Genomic DNA, 18,907 nt, shown 5'->3' with positions numbered 1-18,907 from the left:
AAAATGGGTATAAATCTTGAGGTTGTTTATCGTGATACTTTATTACACAATTGTATTTTATTAATAAGGTCACACACAAGTTTCTCGACCAACGTTGAGAATCATCACCCTTAATCGAAATATTAAGAATCATCACCTAATGTCAGGACGACAAAGTGATGTTACTTTTTTTGGTATATCAATAACTGTAGCTGAGTCAAACAACACCATCCCTAGGCAAAATGGTGAAATTTTTTTATTAGCGTAGTTAGGAACATGAACCACGTATCGAGTTCTTGAAATATACACTTCACATGAAGTTCAGTATCCTCATGATTCCTCATGATTCCCGTGACCACCATCCAAGGATCCTACCATTTTAAAGGGCAACCAAAGAAAGAAAACTAATTACATCTTTTAGGTCTTTTAAATTATTTAAGTTTTTTACATAAAAATATTGTGCAAATCATTATGGATTATTAGCCACTCTGTCATAACAATGTAAAATTATGCCACGTGCAATTAAATTGTAACATTATATTTTCTCATGTCAATCTACTTTAAAAACTAAGTCAACCACATAGTCTCAATCGGCTCACGAGTGATTCAATCAAGCCACCCCCACAATCAGTGTCATTCAAATATGACACAATCACATATAGATCTCGGGTTCACATAAGTAAAAAAGATGTGTATTCATCTCTGATAAAATAATTACACATTTACATTCTTGGCGAAACCCAAGTTCATATCATAGTCAAAGAAATTGGATTCTCAACCTAATCAACAATTGGATTTATTTAATTTAAAACCCAATGATATGAACTTAAATTGGATTTATTTAATTTAAAACCCAAATTTAAGTTTAGCAGGTTGAACCAGTTTAATTGGACATCAGGCAAAATCCAGCCCGATATGAACCACATATTTTCACAGATTGAAGTGGACCCTACAGTTGGCCTCACTAGCACTACACGTTATTTCAAATAGTTTCTTTAGAGGTTCAATGTTTTTTCAGAACATTATTACCTTTATCACTTCTACTTAAAGAATTGAGCTGAAATAGGGACAGCAAAGTTCATGCATTCTTGGCTGTTTCACTGTGGGCGTTGCTGCAGATGTGGTTAACGGAGTAAAGAACGTGCCCTAACATGGCCCCATTTAGCACCCTTGAACCATAACAAGTGCCTACTAAGTATATTGCTAACAAACTTTTCTGCCCAACCACTGATACATGCATATTCAGCCAAATCTGTATTTATTACAAGAAACAAACTTTTATTATCATGGATGCCAAAACGAGGTAACTGTGGAGCAGCGTGGCTATGTCCATGGTCAAAGAGAAAAATGGGGCACAAATAAGCAACTTTAAGTCTTGTTTATTTCTGTCAAGTTTTCCATAACAAGATCTAGAGCACCAGGGAGTCCTGGATCTGCTTTACACCTGTTACGATGGAAGAACAGATAGAAGGCATCAAAACACTCGCCCAATCTATGCATAAAACAAAAACTAAGATGAAACTGGCTCCCCAATCTCTGCATGTAAATGCCAATTACAAAAATCAATGAGCACCACGAGCATCTCTCATGCTCATGTTCAGACTGTTTCGCATGGTCCGCCTTCCGAGTCCACCATTTCCCTTTGTCATCATGGCAACAAACTCGTTGTAGTCAATCCGGCCATCCTGAGAGTGCACCAACAGGTATAAACTGCCTCAGAACAAGTAGAGAGCTCAAACCACTAGCAGTATCAAATATATAAAGGATGATAACTAAACAAAAAGCCATTGAACAATCATTTTTAGTGTGTTTCTTTAATTAACATGACAAGATCCATTAGAACAGGAATAATTTTGTGGTTATATGAAGAAACAAACACTTGAGAAATATCAAGAATCATGAACTATGCCAAAATTCAGTCTGCCTTCCCAGATGGAACTTGCACATTTCAAAAATGTTCAGAATGCTGAAAATTACCACAAAATTTGTTTTACTTAATGCTTAAACAATTGCGAAAATAAAATACTATAGCCCCAAAGGTGCTTTTATAATAATTGGAGATTTCATTCCTGACAAACAATTGTTGAATTTCACAAAATTCATAAAAATATCTTGTTATTTCAGAGAAGTTACTTTAAGCAATATCCAACAGCCATAAACTTATTACTCACATTGTCTTGGTCAACTTCCCGGATGATATCATCAAGAGGGACATCTGTCATGTTATGCTCAGCACAAGCTTGCTGGAGCTCATCAATGGTTATATAACCACTACCATCCTTGTCAAAATACTGAAATGCTGCCATTAGATGTTCTTCACGCTCTAGTTTATTGAGATGAAGTGTGGCAGCAATGAACTCCCCATAATCAATGGTACCACTGTTATCAACATCAGCCTGAAACACATTTACTCTGTCACATTCTGATCCATGCAAGATCATCATAATCACACACACACATGAAGCTATTGTTTTGGGAAAATGCTTCCTGCACACAGAATAGGTTTTAGTCAATATAAGATGACAGGAGACATCTTTTGCTGGTATGGTCGCAAGGACAACAATGTGGCCAATAACAGTGGTGGTTTGTAGGTGGAACTGCTTTCCTTTGCATAAAGATTTCACATGAGGGTTAGAATAACTTAGTACTAACCAATTTTGCAACTCTGCATGTTGGATACAAATCGCGTCCAAACAGAAATAATTATATTTTTACACCGCAAAAATTTGCATACAATCAGAAAGAGAAACCCTGTCAAACCACATTAGCTTGAAATCTAGTTTTCTGCACTAAAGAGTTCATATGAAGAGCAGTTCCTTTACTCTGTTTTATGGGCAGGTTAAACTATTGATAGAGCAGAACAAATACATAGATCTCAAAGAGAAGGATTTTTTAGTCATGTCCTATTCATGTTAGGCAGTGAAGAAGTGTATGGTTCCTCAGTTTTCTAATATCTGCTTCAATCCTATGAACAAATAAATGATCGCAATGGCCAGGATGGGGGATGGAATTGCTTATTTGAATGAAATTTGCATGCCATTCATAAGAGCTTAACATTAGTCAAACATGAAAACTCTATACCGGAAATAAATTACAATATAATCATGAATAACTGGCACATGTCAAAATTTTGTGCCACCTCTTCAAACTGCAGTTAAAATTTCATAAAAAGAAGGGTTCTTTCCCTCATCTGTTAGAGAGATTTTTACGATCTTAAGGGGAAGCCTGTAAAAGGAATTATTCAAATTTGGCTTTGATATGAAAGTGAGTATGTTCTATTCATGTTAAACAGCAACAAAATGTATGGTTCCTCAATTTGCTAAGATACGAGTTAAGCTAATGCATAGTTCATACTGTTATTGCTTCCAAATGCATGGTCAAGATGTTGCAAATCAACCAAACCACCAAATTTATGTGAAAGCGCTCATCTTTATGCTGTTGCTATTGTAATTGAGATGATCTAAATAATGATGCTGTGCCACACTATCAATTTCACTCAAACTCCCTTCAACATCTCTATCTTGATTCAAAGATGTAATCCAAAAGGAAACAGCTATTGGAGGTAATCACCAGTACCTTGAATAAAATATGCACACAGATTTATACAAAGGTACCTGTACGAACACATTCATCCTTGTTAAGATGACACTCCAATATTATTGATATTTCATTTCTACCGGATTAAACCAACGGGTTGGAATGAATCAACTGATGGATTCTACACTATGATTACATAGGAGTTACAAAATTCCTTTCCAGTTTCATTTCAGATTTTCAACAACCCCTCCCATAAGCTTTGGATATATTACAAATTGATGAATCATATTCCATAATCTTATGGTGCCTACACCCTATGCTAGGCCTGGGAAATGAGATGATCCACTCGGGCTTGGCTCATGTTTGGCTCATAAAGAGCTGTTCAAACTCATGAAATAGGCTCGACAAGCTCAAGTCACTGAAATTAGACCAGAAACATGCTACTAGTGCATATGGCTTATGTCTAAAAGCGTTTCTATTGGTATACTATAGAAATGTCCAGAATTAGTACATGATAGTCAATGTGTATTTTCACAAAACTGCCACCAACAATAATCATAACCATTCTACTAAAATTAAATGCCAGACCGCCTGCATAGTAATCATGGAAGCAATGAGATAATACTGACTCCCTTGCGATATTGGATCTTAAAGTCGTAGACGAGGAGCTTCAAGATCCACTTTTATTGGGTAGGGATACTCACTCTCTACTCTAACATGTACTTGAGGCTCCGATGGTCCGTCCGTACCACGAAGTGTAAGACAATCAAGTACGTCCGCTACTTGCCTACCAAATGGCCATGAACTCCTCATAGGTTGAAAGCTTGTGCTTCCTTTCCGCAATCACCTTGTTGAAATAGGCTAGGGGATGTTCATGCTACGTGAGAACCCCTATTCTCAGTCTGGATGCGTTGCTCTCTACTATGAAGGTCTTAGAGATCTGTTAGGGCCAACACTGGAGCTCAAGTCATGGCATCCTTCAAGGAAGTGAAGGTCACAACAGATACTTTGCTCCAGCAGAAGGTGCCCTTCTTTAACAGAGCATTCAGGGGTTGGGCGATCTAGGCATACCCCTGAACAAACTTGCGGTAGTACCTTGTAAGGCCAAGAAAACCTCGTAGTCCCTTAGGAGACTAGGCACTGTCCAGCTTTGCATAGCCATGATTTTCTTGCGGTCTACCTCCACGCCCTGGCCTAAGATGACGTTGTAATGAGATATTGCGGAAATATAAAGAGTGCTTATAAGCACTTACAACAATGAATAAAAGAGACAATATCACAAGTCCACTAAGGGACAATACAAGCACAAGCCTTTAAGAAGGCAACAATATAAAAAGCCTCTTATTGAAAAGAGAGAGAGCTCTCTAGAATAAAAAATATACAAGGGGTTCACCCCTATTTATACAAGAGGGAGAGGAGAGAAAGGGAGGCCAAAGGCCTCAAAAGGGGGCTCCCATGCAGTCGTTGGGAGCCCCCAACAGTCACATTTGTGACCGTTGGGGGCTCCAACGACTCTATGGTTGGAGCCCCTTTTGGTTCTTAAAAAATACAAAAATTAAATGTAAAAAATAAAAAAAGAAAAATACATTTTAACAAAAACCGAAAATAGTTGTTTTCTAAAACAACTATGTGAAATTACAAAAATACCCCTATTGGGTATTGATGTAATATATATATATATATATATATATATATATATATATATATATATATATAAGAGGTACATTTTAACACCCCCCTCAAACTTTTACGGGGAAATGACGGAAAGTTTGCCAAGAATAAACATGAAGCGAGGAGCCGGAAGAACTTTAGTAAAGAAGTCCGCCAACTGATATTCTGAAGTGACATACGGTAGAGCAATTGTTCCTCGTAAGAATTCGTCATGAACATAGTGACAATCAATTTCGATATGTTTTGTACGCTCATGGAAGGTATGATTGCTCGCAATATAGATGACACTCTTGTTGTCGCAACATAATTTTGAGGCTTCGGTAATATCAACCCCCAATGTCTTTAAGCAGACTGCAAAGCCATACAAGTTCCATTATCGTGGTTGTCATAGCCGATACTCAGCTTCAGTGGATGATAGTGAAACTTTCTGCTGCTTCTTGCATCGATAGGCAATCAAAGAGTCCCCTAAAAAGACACAAAAAACAGTAGTTGAGACTCGATCATTGGGATTACCTCCCCAATCTGCATCAGTATAAGGAAGAAGAGGAGGATAAAAATAGCCCTTTATTGATGGTATTCCGAATGTAGCGGATGATCCTGAGAACAACACTCATATGCACAGTTGTAGGAGCATGCTGAAATTGGCTAAATGAATGAACCGCATGGGCGATATCTGGTCTGGTGATGGTTAAATAGGTAAGAGACCCAATGAGTTGTCTGTAGGGTGTGGGGTCTTCCAGAAGAACCTCATCCTCCAACCGTAATTTGGCATTAATAACCTCAGGAGTCTCTACTTTCTTGTCATCAGAAATCTAAGACTTAGAACAGATATCTGCAACAAGCTTCATCTGTGACAAAATATATCCTCGAGAAGAGTATGCAACTTCAATTCCAAGAAAATATCTAAGAAAACCTAAATCAGACATATCAAAATTATTTTTTAACATATTTTTAACATCAATAATACTATTTTGATCATTCCCAGTGATAATCATATCATCAACATAAAGTAACAATATTACGATACTAGTACATGCATTTTTAACAAAAAAAGCAGTGTCAGTATAACAAGAGTGAAATCCTAACTTTATCATGATATCACTGAAACGATCATACCAAGCCTTAGGAGTTTGTTTAAGGTCATACAATGCCTTCAAAAGCCGAAGTGTTTGACCTTGCTTAATATTAATTCCGAGTGGTGGATCTATGTAAACTTCTTCACTTAAACTTTCATTTAAAATAGCATTTTTTACGTTAAGTTGATAAATAGGCCATTTTTTGGTTGATGCGACAGCTATTAAGGTCCTGACACTGGTCATTCGAGCTACGGGAGCGAATGTTTCTTCATAATCAATGCCATATTCTTGGGAGTATCCCTTAGCGACTAATCTAGCTTTATATCGTTCCAAAGAGCCATCACTTTTAGTTTTAACTTTGAAGACCCAGCGACATCCAATAGATTTTTTGTGTGAGGGTAGGTTAACTATTTCCCAAGTATTAGCCTTTTTTAATGCATTTAGTTCAACTTGCATTGCTTCAACCCAATGTGGTATAGATTTAGCTTGATTATAGTGAGCGGGTTCAAAATAAGAATGTAGAGTTATTAAACACGCCCGATAGTTGGGTGCTAAGGAATCATAGGATACAAACCTATTTGGGGGTATTGATATTCTAGAAGAATGTCTAACTTGTGGTTCCTCAGTAGATTCAGAAATTTGAGAGTATTTTTCGAGGGCACTAATAGGATTTTCTTGATTTCTTCTTGAGTAAACATTCATATTTGTATCACTATCATTTGAGGGTATTATATCAAGATGGGACGCCTCACATGTATCTTCTATGTTTTCAAGAAAATCTTCTTGTATGTCATCAATAAGATCATATAAAAATATCTAATCAATTTCATTTGTTTCTTCTATTTTATCAAAACCGTTCTCTTCTTCTAGAAATGTTACATCTTTTGAAACATATAATTTATCATTCTTAAAATCATAACATCTATACTCTTTTTTATTTTCCCCATATCCTAAAAAAACACATTCAATTGCTTTTGGAGATAACTTATCCCTTTTATGTAATAGGACAAAACATTTGCAACCAAAAATACAAAGACGATTGAAATCGGGTGAAAGTTTAAAGAGCTTTTCATAGGGAGAAACATTTTTTAATTTAGAAGAGGGCATTCTATTGATTAGATAAGTTGCGGTTAGAACGGCTTCGGCCCAAAACTTCTTTGGAATATTCTTAGAAACAAGTAATGTTCTAGCGGTTTCTATAATGTGCCTATGTTTCCTTTCTGCTAGGCCATTTTGTTGAAGAGTCCTAGGACATGACTTTTGATGGCAAATTTCATTTTTGGTTAAATAGTTTTGAAATTTGTGAGATAAATATTCGCCACCGGAATCAGATCTTAAAATAGATATGTTATTTTGGAATTGATTTTGAATTTTTTTATGAAAATCTTTAAAGAAGGTAAATACTTCCGATTTATGACTAAGAAAATAAATCCAAACATACCGAGTAAAATCATCAATAAAAGTAACATAACCGGAGAAGGCCCCCAAACATCCGAATGCACCAATTCAAAAGGTCTTGATGAAAGAAAAGTTCTAGTTGGAAAAGGAATAGACTTCATTTTTCCAAAAATGCAATCTTTGCAATTAATTTCTTTTTCCTTACAAAATTTGTTTCCAAAAGGAAAGAGATACATTTTGGAATAACTTGGATGACCAAGTCTTTTATGCCAAGTTTCCATGTTTTTTTCTTGGACATAAGAACAAAAATAATTTGTAGGGAGATCGAGATGATCCATATAATAGAGGTCTCCCTTTCTATGGCCTTGCCCAATCCGCTTCCCGGACCGGAGATCCTGCACAAAGCAACCATTAGATGAGAAAGATATTTCACATCCATGGTCGGCAATTTGAGAGACCGAAAAAAGGTTTAAATTTAGTTTGGGAACAACTCTTACTTTTGGAACACAAAATTTTTGAGAATCTTTAAAAGAGCCAATACTTGAAATTTTTAAAAAAGTTCCATCGGCCGTAGAGACACAAGAGTCCTTTGAATTGGTGCAAACATCAATAAGTGCATTTTCATGGGGGGTCATATGAAAAGAGGCTCCGGAGTCAAGGATCCAAGAATACGTACCGGGTGATGATGTAGAAGCAATAGCCGTACCCGATGTGGAGGAAGAAACTTTTAGAATTTGTTGGAGAGCCATAGATATTTGTCCAAGAGTTTCCTTGAGGTCATTGTTCTTGCCTTCATCTTCTTTGGTGGTAGTTTCTTCAAGAGAGGCCACCTTAGGCTTGAAAGTTCCATTAAGCTTTGGGCAAGCGGGTTTAATGTGACCCGGCTCATAGCAATGATGACAAACAATCATTTTTCTTCCTCCATTGTAGTTTCCTTGTTTCCCAAAATGAGGAGGTTTATAGGTTCTTACATTGTTACCCAGTTTTGATACGACAAGCACTTCATCAACATGTTTACTCATGCCAAGCCTTGTCTCCTCTTGAGTGATTTCGGCAATAGCATCCTCAATAGGAGGAAAAATAGATCTATGGAGAAGTGAGGATCTCACTTGCTCAAATTCGGGACGTAGCCCAAAAAGAAATTGAAACAATCGTTCTTGTTCCATTTGTTTTTGTCTTAAATCAATATCTTCCATAGAAACCCATTTTGGCTCTAAAAGAGTCAATTCATCCCATAGTGGATTTAGGGCACTATAATAGTCTTGAATGCTAGAATCACCTTGTTTGGTGGTTCTAATCTTTTCTTGCAAGAAGTATGCTCTTGCAAGATCCTTTTGGGTATACATACCCTTCATAAAGGACCAAGCCTCATTGGCTCTACGAAATTTAGCTATATTAGCATATACCTTAAGCTCAACATTGTTCATAAACCACGCAAGGATTTTTGCGTGATTGTTTTCCCAATCTTCAACTTCCTTTAGATGGTTTTCAATGGCCTTGAGGCGAGCATCTCCTTCAAGAGCCTTTTCTTGACCTCCTTCGTTCTTCGTGAGCATGAGCTTAGGTTCCGGAATGGTACCCATGACAAAACCCCAAAGTTTCTTTCCTTTGAGATTATTTTCCATTGCCGATGCCCACATCATATAATTCTTTCCATTGAGCTTGAAGGATAGGTCAATCTTTGCCTTCATGATGTTGCCAAGAAGTGAGAAGAGATCCACCAAATATGAAATATACGAACCACACCTTTCCTTCAAGAATCAAGTGGCTCTGATACCATGTAATGAGATATTGCGGAAATATAAAGAGTGCTTATAAGCACTTACAACAATGAATAAAAGAGACAATATCACAAGTCCACTAAGGGACAATACAAGCATAAGCCTTTAAGAAGGCAACAATATAAAAAGCCTCTTATTGAAAAAAGAGAGAGCTCTCTAGAATGAAAAATATACAAGGGGTTCACCCCTATTTATACAAGAGGGAGAGGAGAGAAAGGGAGGCCAAAGGCCTCAAAAGGAGAGCCCAAAAGGAGGCTCCCATGGAGTCGTTGGGAGCCCCCAACGGTCACATTTGTGACCGTTGGGGGCTCCAACGACTCTATGGTTGGAGCCCCTTTTGGTTCTTAAAAAATACAAAAATTAAATATAAAAAAGAAAAAAAGAAAAATACATTTTAACAAAAACCGAAAATAGTTGTTTTCTAAAACAACTATGTGAAATTACAAAAATACCCCTATCGGGTATTGATGTAATATTATATATATAAATATGTATATATATATATATTATATATATATAAGAGGTACATTTTAACAGACGTGTCCTAAGTACTGGACATATGTCTGCCTGAATATTCACTTGGAATGCTTAACATATAGGCAATGCTCAGCGAGGATAACCAAGGTAACCTGTAGGTGCTGCAAGTGGTCTTCCCAAGGACTGTAGATCAGGATGTCATCGAAGAAGACCAAGATAAACGGCCGGAGGTAGGGCCGAAAGACGTCATTCATGAGGTCCTAGAACGTAGCTGAAGCGTTGGTGAGTGTAATGAAACAACAAGTGCACTACAACAATGCCTCAAAGAGGCTACAAATATGCACACACAAATACAAATGCCTCTTATGGGCCAAATACACCAAAGCCACAAAAAGGCCAAATACAAAAACCTCTCAAAAGAGAGGAAGAACACCAATATAAAAAACAAATGTTATTTCAAATATGCTTAAGGAAGCATTAACAAAAGAAGGGGCTAACAGCCCCCTTATATACAAGATGGTGCATTGGGGAGCTCCCAATATAGACATTGGAAGCTCCCAAACTGTCACATTTGTGACCATTGGAGAGCCCCTAACTAGTTGGAGAATTTACAAATAAATAAAAATAAAAAGAAACCTCAAACTATCGACACCTATTACATATACAAAATGACCAAAATATCCCTCTCAAATACCCTAATTACAAGACCCAATATATATATATATACATATTTTAATAGTGAGGCCAAAGGGCATCACCAGAAACTCATAGTGGCCATCGTGAGTCCGGAACGTCATCTTCTGAACATCATCCGAGACCATGCAGATCTGGTGATAACCGGACCTAAGATCCAGCTTCGAAAAGAAGTGTGCCCGTGAAGTTCATCCAACAACTCATCGATCACTGGGATTGAGTACTTATCCTTAATCGTAATCTGATTAAGGGTTCGTTAATTGATACAGAACCGCCAAGATCCATCCTTATTCACCAACAGTACCGGAGAAGAATACAAACTCTTGTTGGCCCAGATGATCTCATCCTTAAGCATCTCCTTTACTAACCACTCAATCTCAAGCTTCTCAACGTGTGCATACCTGTAAGGTTGTACGTTAGCCGAGTTGGCCCCGTGCTTAATAGGGATAGCATGGTTGTAAGACCGAGAAGGTGGAAGGCCTTTAGGCTCTCCAAACACTGCACCAAACTCTTTTCTATAAAAAATCTTGAGTTTCAAAATTACCTATTCCTTTAATTTCAAGAGAGGTTTCATCCGCAGTGGAAACAAAAGATGGAAAAACATTTTTTGAGTAATCGGAAAGCGAAAAAATGTTTGGGGACATATGAAAGGATGCATTGGAGTCCAAAAGCCAAGAGACTTTACCTGGAGAGGAAGAAGTGGATACGGCAGCACCGGAGGTAGCTCCCTTGAGGAGAGGTTGAAGAGCTTCCACAATTTGATTTATAGAGAGTGTCCCACTTGAAGATGCCTCCTCCTTTTGTGGTACACCGGTGGTAGCCATTGAGAGAAGCTTCTTTCATTTGGGACATATGGGTTTGATATGCCCCGGTTCTTTACAGAAATGACAAATAATCTTGCTATAGTCCATTTTTCCTCTTTGTCTACCATTTTCACCTTGATTTTGTGGTTTAAAGTGAGGACGATAGGTTTTAACATTGTTTCCGAGTCTTGATACGGCATTGACCTCATTGTTTTCTTTATAATTACAAGGAACCGCAAGAACATTTGATCCTTGTTTACATAAACTCATACGAGTCTCCTCACCACTTAGTTTGGTGAGTACATCTTCAAGAGAGGGAGGAGTAAACGAGGATAGAAGAGATGACCTTATTTGCTCAAATTCGGGCCTTAGCCCATTCAAAAATTTGAAGAACCAATCTTCTTCAAGTTGCTTGTGACGGAGTTCAATTGTCTCTCCACTCCATTTTGGTTCAAGCTCGTCCCAAATAGAGGAAAGATCGGCAAAATATTCTCTAATAGTCATTTCCCCTTGAGAAAGAGAGAGAGCCTTCTTTTGAAGATAATACTTATGAAATAGATCCCTTGATGTATACATTTTCTCAAGATAATGCCAAGCTTCTGATGCTTTTTTGAACTTAATAATGTTGGCATTAATCTTAGTTTCCACGGATGAAAAAAAACCAAGAAAGAATCTTGAAAATTTTCATTTCCCATTCATCGTGCTTCTTAGAATACTCTTCAAAGGCTTTGATTCTTTCTTCACCCTCAAGAATCTTGATTTCACTTCCGTCTACCACGGTAATTTTGGGTTCCGGTTCCAGAATTGTGCCTTGCACATAACCCCATAGCCTCTTCCCTTTTATATGAGCCTCCATGTTTTCGGCCCAAACATGATAGTTGGACCCATTTAATTGGAAGCCAAGAGCAAAATGAGACTCTTTTTCACCCATTAAGGAGTAGAAAGGAAGAGAGAAAATGTGTACAAGACAATATTTCAAATTCTAACTTGCATAAGATTCTTCTAAAATATTTGAAAAAGCAAGATCCACCACTTCAAATATCCAAAGGCATGCTTTTCGAGGTCACTCGAAAAAAAAGAGAATTCCACGATCCTCTATCACCAACCTTGCTCTGATACCATGTGAAATTGTCTACAAAGAGACAATACGCATACAAACACAAATACTTTATAAAAGATGTGCACGAAAACACTCTCACAACACTTGAACAAAATACGCAAAAAGCGTAAAGATAGCAAACATGCACTAAGGCATGTATTTTATAGAAAAGAGCAAATGCTTGAGGCTCTCAAGCTTAAGAAATAATAAGGGGAACACCCCTATTTATACAAGAGCAAAGGGGTACAAGAGAGGGGCTTCCAAAGGAGTCATTGGGGAGCCCCCAATGGTCACATTTGTGACCCTTGGGGGGTCCCCAACGACTCTATTGGGGGACCCCCAATGTACCTTTTATGAAAAAAAAATAAAAAAAGTAAAAAAAGAAAATACAAAAAAACAAAACAAAAAGAAAAGGAATTACAACATATTCCAAATGGAATATGCGCAAGATGAGAAATTACAATAATACCCTTTTGGGTAAGAAAATAATATATATATATATATATATATATATTTATATAGAGAGAGATACATATACATATATGATATATATGTATATGCATCTCTATGTATATAAGTATATATATATACTTACAACAATGGTTTTGGAGATACATTTTAACACCGGTATCAATGATAACATCGCACGCACGCCCCTTACAGTTGCACCGGGTTTTAAAAATATTATTTCGCAACCATTTTGTCGGGGCCGACTCTCGGGATGTGGTCAACCCATGACAGATGGTTAACAAATTTTCGATGCTGCCATCGAACTCTACGACTTTCACCTCGTCATTCCTCTCAACAAGCGACTCACCCTCGCTCTCACTATCGGACGTAGACTCAACAATGCCCTCTGCTAGATGAGTGTTTTTATTCATGGTGGGACACTTGGACGCAATATGTCCTAACTCTTGACACCTAAAACAACGAACGGTGGACTCACCAGGCTTACCTTTGGATCGGATATGGTACGCGGGTCCAGACTGATCGGGTTTGTTAGGGTCGACTTCAGGGGTGGGCTTTGAGTCTTCTTTCCTAGGGGAGCTCGCTCCCCAGGTTGGAAAACTCGACTTGGGTTGACTGGATTGATCACTACGGGATGTCCTATGTTCCTGCCTACTTTTCAGTTTCTCCTCCACATTCATGGCATAACTACTTGCCTGATCTAATGACGCGACTGTGATACAACTGAAGTCGTCAGCGATAGCAGGACGGAGACCAGAAATATACCTCGTGACCTGTTGGCGAGCGGTCTCCTAGATCTGCACTCGTAGGGAAAGACGATGAAACTCAGCAATATACTCTGCCACGGTACTGGTGCCTTGACGCAGGGTTAGGTACTTCTTGTAGGCCCTCTCAGCGTGATCAGACGGCACGAACTTAGACTGCATCAACCTCTGCATCTCCTCCCATGATTGCACGCTCTCTAGTCTCTGCCGTTCTCGCGACTTCTGCAACTCAACCCACCATGTCTGTGCTAAGCCTCTCAACCGAGTGGAGGCTAGGGAGACACGACGGTCCTCAGCTACATCATGGTAGTCAAAGAAGAACTAGACGACATAAGACCAATTCTTCACCTGCGAACTCTGGAAGCTCCAACTTCACCCCGTACGTGGAGGGGCGCTCTGGTGCTCTCTGCTGACGGGCCTCCACCATGCCTGCGGGGTACTCGTTCCACAAAGTATCATTGTCCCACACTGCTCCATCATCGCAATTTTGCTCGCCTGGCTGCTGGTGCTGTTGTACTCCGACGACGTGTGGTCAGCACTCAGGTCGCGCCGGTCCCTGCTGGATCTTCCTCGGTCTGGCTAGCCCGTGAGCAGGAGCCAGTTGTGGTCGGCGTTGAGGCACCGGGATGACAGGAGGTCCAAGGTAAGGTGGATGGGTCTCGGGTTCTAGGTGGGTAGGAATGGCATAATATGGGTTTGGGTTAGGATACTGGAGATGGGTCGGATACGGTATTGGATTCTAGATCAGAGTTGGAATGATGGGTTAGTTCGAGTTTGGGTACAGGGTCTGGTTGGTATATTGTTAGGTTGATTCTCCCGATGGGATGTGGATCAGGTCTATTCCTAAATTACTCGTCGGACCCAGATGAGGATAGGTTGGATCAGAGTTACCAGTCGCGGGAGCGAGAAGCGATACGGGAAGCGGGAGCAAGAAGCGAGGCACTTTCAAAAATTTAGGAAGCGGAAAAGCGTGGGACTACTTAGAAGAAAATTCTGAACCGGCTCGGAAGCGACCTAGGAAGCGAACCAAAAGCGACCTAGGAAGTGAACCGAAAGCGAGGGGGAAGCGAAAAAATAGAAAAAATGGGGAAGCGAGGGGGAAGCGTGGGGGAAGCGTGCTTCCCAAAAAAGGAGGACGCTTCCCCTCACACTTCGGAAGCACGACGTTTCGCGCTTCCGAAGCGCGCTTCGGGGAAGTGTGCTTCCCCTTTTACCTAGGCGCTTTCGGTAACTCTGGGTTGGATCAGGGATCGAGTTATGGGGATAAGAGGCTTGGTTTGAACTCGATCCGCGATCCATATGATTGTGGGTCTGGTTTCGACCTGGCTCAAATCCAAACTGGAGCTCCGTACGGGTCCGATACGGGTCTGGGTCGACCTTGGATCTATTTTGGGGCTCAAAAGTAATAGGTTGAACCTGGTTCGGGGCAGTCCGCGAACCGGACCCAACTGGGTAGGTCGGGTGAAGGGGCTTGAGACACAGACCCGCTCCCTGAGACCCAACGGATGGTCCTAGCGAACCGGGTTTGTGTCTTGTTGAGGTGAATAGTGGACCAGACCCTCTTGGGTTCGACCCAATCCAAAGAGGCCCACCTGCCCCCGCTCGTGGATGTGCTGCCACGGGGCCTCCCTGCGTGATATCAGGAGGGCAGAGAGGATCCTTACCGGGTCGGGTTGACAAACCCAGGCCTGGAATAGGACCCAGCGTGACGCTGGGGTCCTGCAGACCCGACCCGGTCTGCGGCGCAGTGTAACGCCCCAAAAATCCAGGACTTGTAACTTTTTAGAATAGTTTAGAAAGCTTTGAAATCATACAATAATCAGAGTTTAAATAATACTTCAGCGAAAAATGATATTTTTAAAATCACAAGTCGATGGACCTTGAGCGCATTACAGCGTAAACTTTCCTTTGTCAAATCCCGCACAACCATTGAAATCAAATGGTTTAGAAATGGAGTTTCAATAATTGAGAATTCGTTTGTTGAAACCAAGAAAAAGCTTACTAAACAGTTTTATTAACTCACGGTTTAATAAAAGAGAAATTTTGAAACACACTTTATACCAAATGTCCTCGGGAGCGAAACGTCAGGGAAAGAGCTCTATCTTGACCTTATCACGCCATCGTGCCATCGCAGACTGTATTACCTATCTATTACCTGCCCATAAAATGGGTCAGTTTCGCTAAAAACTTGTAGGTGCACAGATATGACCATATTGAACATAATTAAGCAGAATAATTTAATATGTCAAGTAGACAGGCAATTATATGGCAATTTAATTTCAACAGATTCACAGAGCAACTATCATGAGCACAATGCTAAAATTATTACAAGCATTTTACTGGCACAAGTAAGTTAACTAGCACAATACAATATTTCATCAACCACACACACAATTCCATAAGTATTGAACCTGTGGTACCCTACAACTTTCATACGTGCATAACTGAACACATTGTGTGATCGGATTTAAATTATGTTTCGATATTAACTGGCCAAGCGGATACGCACAAGGCACGACTCTAGAAACAACCTAGACTGATCCGGGGGTTTATTATGCTATGTATTTTATGATAACCCGGATAGCTGACTGAGTCTGCACCTAAGGGGACGATCGGTGACCAAGAGAGAAATCCCCAAAGCAGCATAAACAATGGATGCATCCCAAACATGGAGAGCTACCACCTAGGATAATTATGGTAGTCCCATTCCCCTAACTCCGATGACTGGGGAAGCCGAGTCTTTTGCTCGTAACTACCATTAATGGCCTGTCCATCGAAGTTTTGTACCTTCCTGTCCTCTCTCCTGACAGGAGTCAGCGGTTCGAATGAGTACATCAAGGGTAGTTAATTGAAGACTCATTCTACATACTCTGGTCTTTCGACAAACTCGAGTATCTTGCCGGTGAAGGCGAAAACATCACTTATTTAGGTGATCACAACATTTTGTTATTTGCACCCATCGAGGTTGCCACAACCTACTCATCCAATCATCGCAACGTAAGAAGACATACTTATCAAAAAGTACGGTCGTACATGTCATAAGTACGACTACGATGAAAGGGATATGGTTCCACAAAAGAAACCCCAACAGATATTATCTGCAAAAGAATTAATACAACACAGCCTGGCAAGATAAGTCTTGAATTCACTTCAACAACATTTTTCATATTTCATGATGCAAGGTCATCTCGGATCTCTCGTCTGATCAACAAAGTACTTAACATGTTGTGCATGTCTAAAAGTACGCTATATTGAACAAGGGAGGTCTGTGGGCTTCTCAAAAGGAATACCCAACACACAACTTCATAACGATCGAACGAAAATAGGAGTGTTCATTTGGCACGATTCATCCTTAAAAGCCACAATTCACCCAAGGCACATCACTATCACTCTTGCATCCAAAATTTATATTAATATCGACATGATTCGCACGACATGCGACACTAAGTTTAATAAATGAAGAATGGGTCCTTCAACAGAACCTCACTCGATCACAGGCTCCTGCCCCCAATCGGGGTTATTTAAATTGAGCCGCAACTTGAATCAAGGTTATAAAACATTTCTCCCAAGTGTGTGGACTTGGGAGGGCCCAAATGTGACTTCGCAATCCTGCGAGACTTAAAACTTAACTTTGCAAAAGTTGTGTCATTTGAAGAGCACTGGGTTCGCAGGAGGAAACCCTCTTTTAAAGAACTGCAATGCACAAGTACAACTTCTAGTGTTTTGAAAACAAGTGATAACAGGATCGGCACAATACTACATTTATGTAGGTACATATTTACCATAAGTGTCAACATATGCAAGTTATAACATAACAACAAACAACTCTCGACTTGCGATGCCGCACATCGAGCGAAAAAACACATAACACACGAGGTACCAAAACCATACCTTGACCACTTAGATAGGCAAACACATAAGGTCATAAGTAATACACGAGACACAAAGTCGTACCTCACTCAAAGGAAATGTGCAAGCAAACAAGGGCATATGTATTTCAAGAAATACGAAACCACACCTCAAATTCACAAACAACTACACAAAATAATAATCAAAGAATGAAATTGAACCTCAACCCATGAGCATGCAAAACAAGAAAATACGCATTTCAGTAGCCATATAACTCTAAGCATGTCTAGCATGGGCATATTAATTATTTCAACTTAAATAGATTCATTTATTGCCCTTTGTGCGACTTTACCCTACCTCGGGATGTCGTGCAGCTGCGTATGTCTACGAGGGTCGGGCCGCGGAGCGCGAACTGGACTCGTTGCGTAAATCTGCAAGAGTGAAATATTCAGCGCTACGTTAATTATCATGCGAAGAATAGAAGGTCTGGCCTGTCGATCGAAAAAAAGAGAGAGGCAGAGCAGGGGTGTGCCCCTGCTGGCCGAAAACAAACAAGTGACAGGGGAGCGAGCCCCATCCTGCCGACAACAGCGGGGCGACAGGGGATGAGCCCCTATCGAAAAACAGCGAGGCGGCAGGGGCCAACCCCTGCCGACAGCAATGAGGTGACAGGGGGCTTGCCCCTGCCGACAGCAGCGAGGCGACAGGGGCTGAGCCCCTGCCGACCGCAACGAAACAGCAGGGGCTGAGCCCCTGCCGACAGCCACGAAGCGGCAGGGGGGCCAGCCCCTGCCGACAACACGAGACGGCAGGGGATCAGCCCCTGCCGGTAGCATCGATGCGGCAGGGGAGGCAGCCCCTGCCGATAACCATGAAACGGCAGGGGCTAAGCCCCTGCCGACAGCCAAGAGACGGCAGGGCTAGCCCCTGCCGACAGCAACAAGGAGGCAGGGGCCAGCCCCTGCCGACAGTCAAGAGGCGGCAGGGGGCCAACCCCCTGCCGACAGAGAGAGGGAGAGAGCTCGGGACGGGGGGTGACAGGGGGAAAACCCCCTGCGTGCTGAGCATCAAGGGGCAGCAGGGGGGTTATCCCCTGCCCTCCTAGAAGCCGAGAGGCGGCAGGGGGTGAGCCCCTGCCAGCCCAACAAAACAAAGGGCGACAGGGGCATTGCCCCTGCCAGCCGAGACAGGAAGGCGGCAAGGGCACCACCCCTACGCGCCAAAACCCTAGAGGCAGCGGGGCGAGCCCCTGCCTGCCGAAAACATGAAGCGACAAGGGCATTGCCCCTGCCTACAGGTGATCGAGAGGAGG

At 40.8% G+C, this 18,907-nt stretch overlaps 1 protein-coding gene across 7 annotated transcripts in view; it reads right to left on the bottom strand.

Moving 5' to 3' along the window:
- Positions 1-1,220: 1,220 nt before the first annotated feature.
- Positions 1,221-18,907, bottom strand: part of LOC149842475 (calcium-dependent protein kinase 26-like) — a 70,475-nt gene continuing 52,788 nt past the window's right edge. For 5 of the 7 annotated variants that reach the window (XM_089999208.1, XM_089999209.1, XM_089999205.1 and 2 more), the window contains exons 7-8: positions 2,151-2,375; positions 1,221-1,664 (exon numbers count right to left, since the gene is read on the bottom strand). In XM_089999208.1, the coding sequence (XP_089855334.1) occupies positions 1,542-1,664; positions 2,151-2,375 (348 nt within the window). In that variant the 3' untranslated portion in view covers positions 1,221-1,541. Of the gene's footprint in view, positions 1,690-2,150; positions 2,467-18,907 lie in introns of those variants that run through there. The other 2 variants (XM_089999211.1, XM_089999212.1) reach the window with 2 other exon arrangements.

This window comes from Nuphar pumila, chromosome 3 (genome assembly GCF_984573655.1).
Source record: "Nuphar pumila chromosome 3, dmNupPumi1.hap1.1, whole genome shotgun sequence".
Taxonomy (NCBI): Eukaryota; Viridiplantae; Streptophyta; class Magnoliopsida; order Nymphaeales; family Nymphaeaceae; genus Nuphar; species Nuphar pumila.
This window is presented reverse-complemented; position numbering and strand designations above follow the sequence as displayed.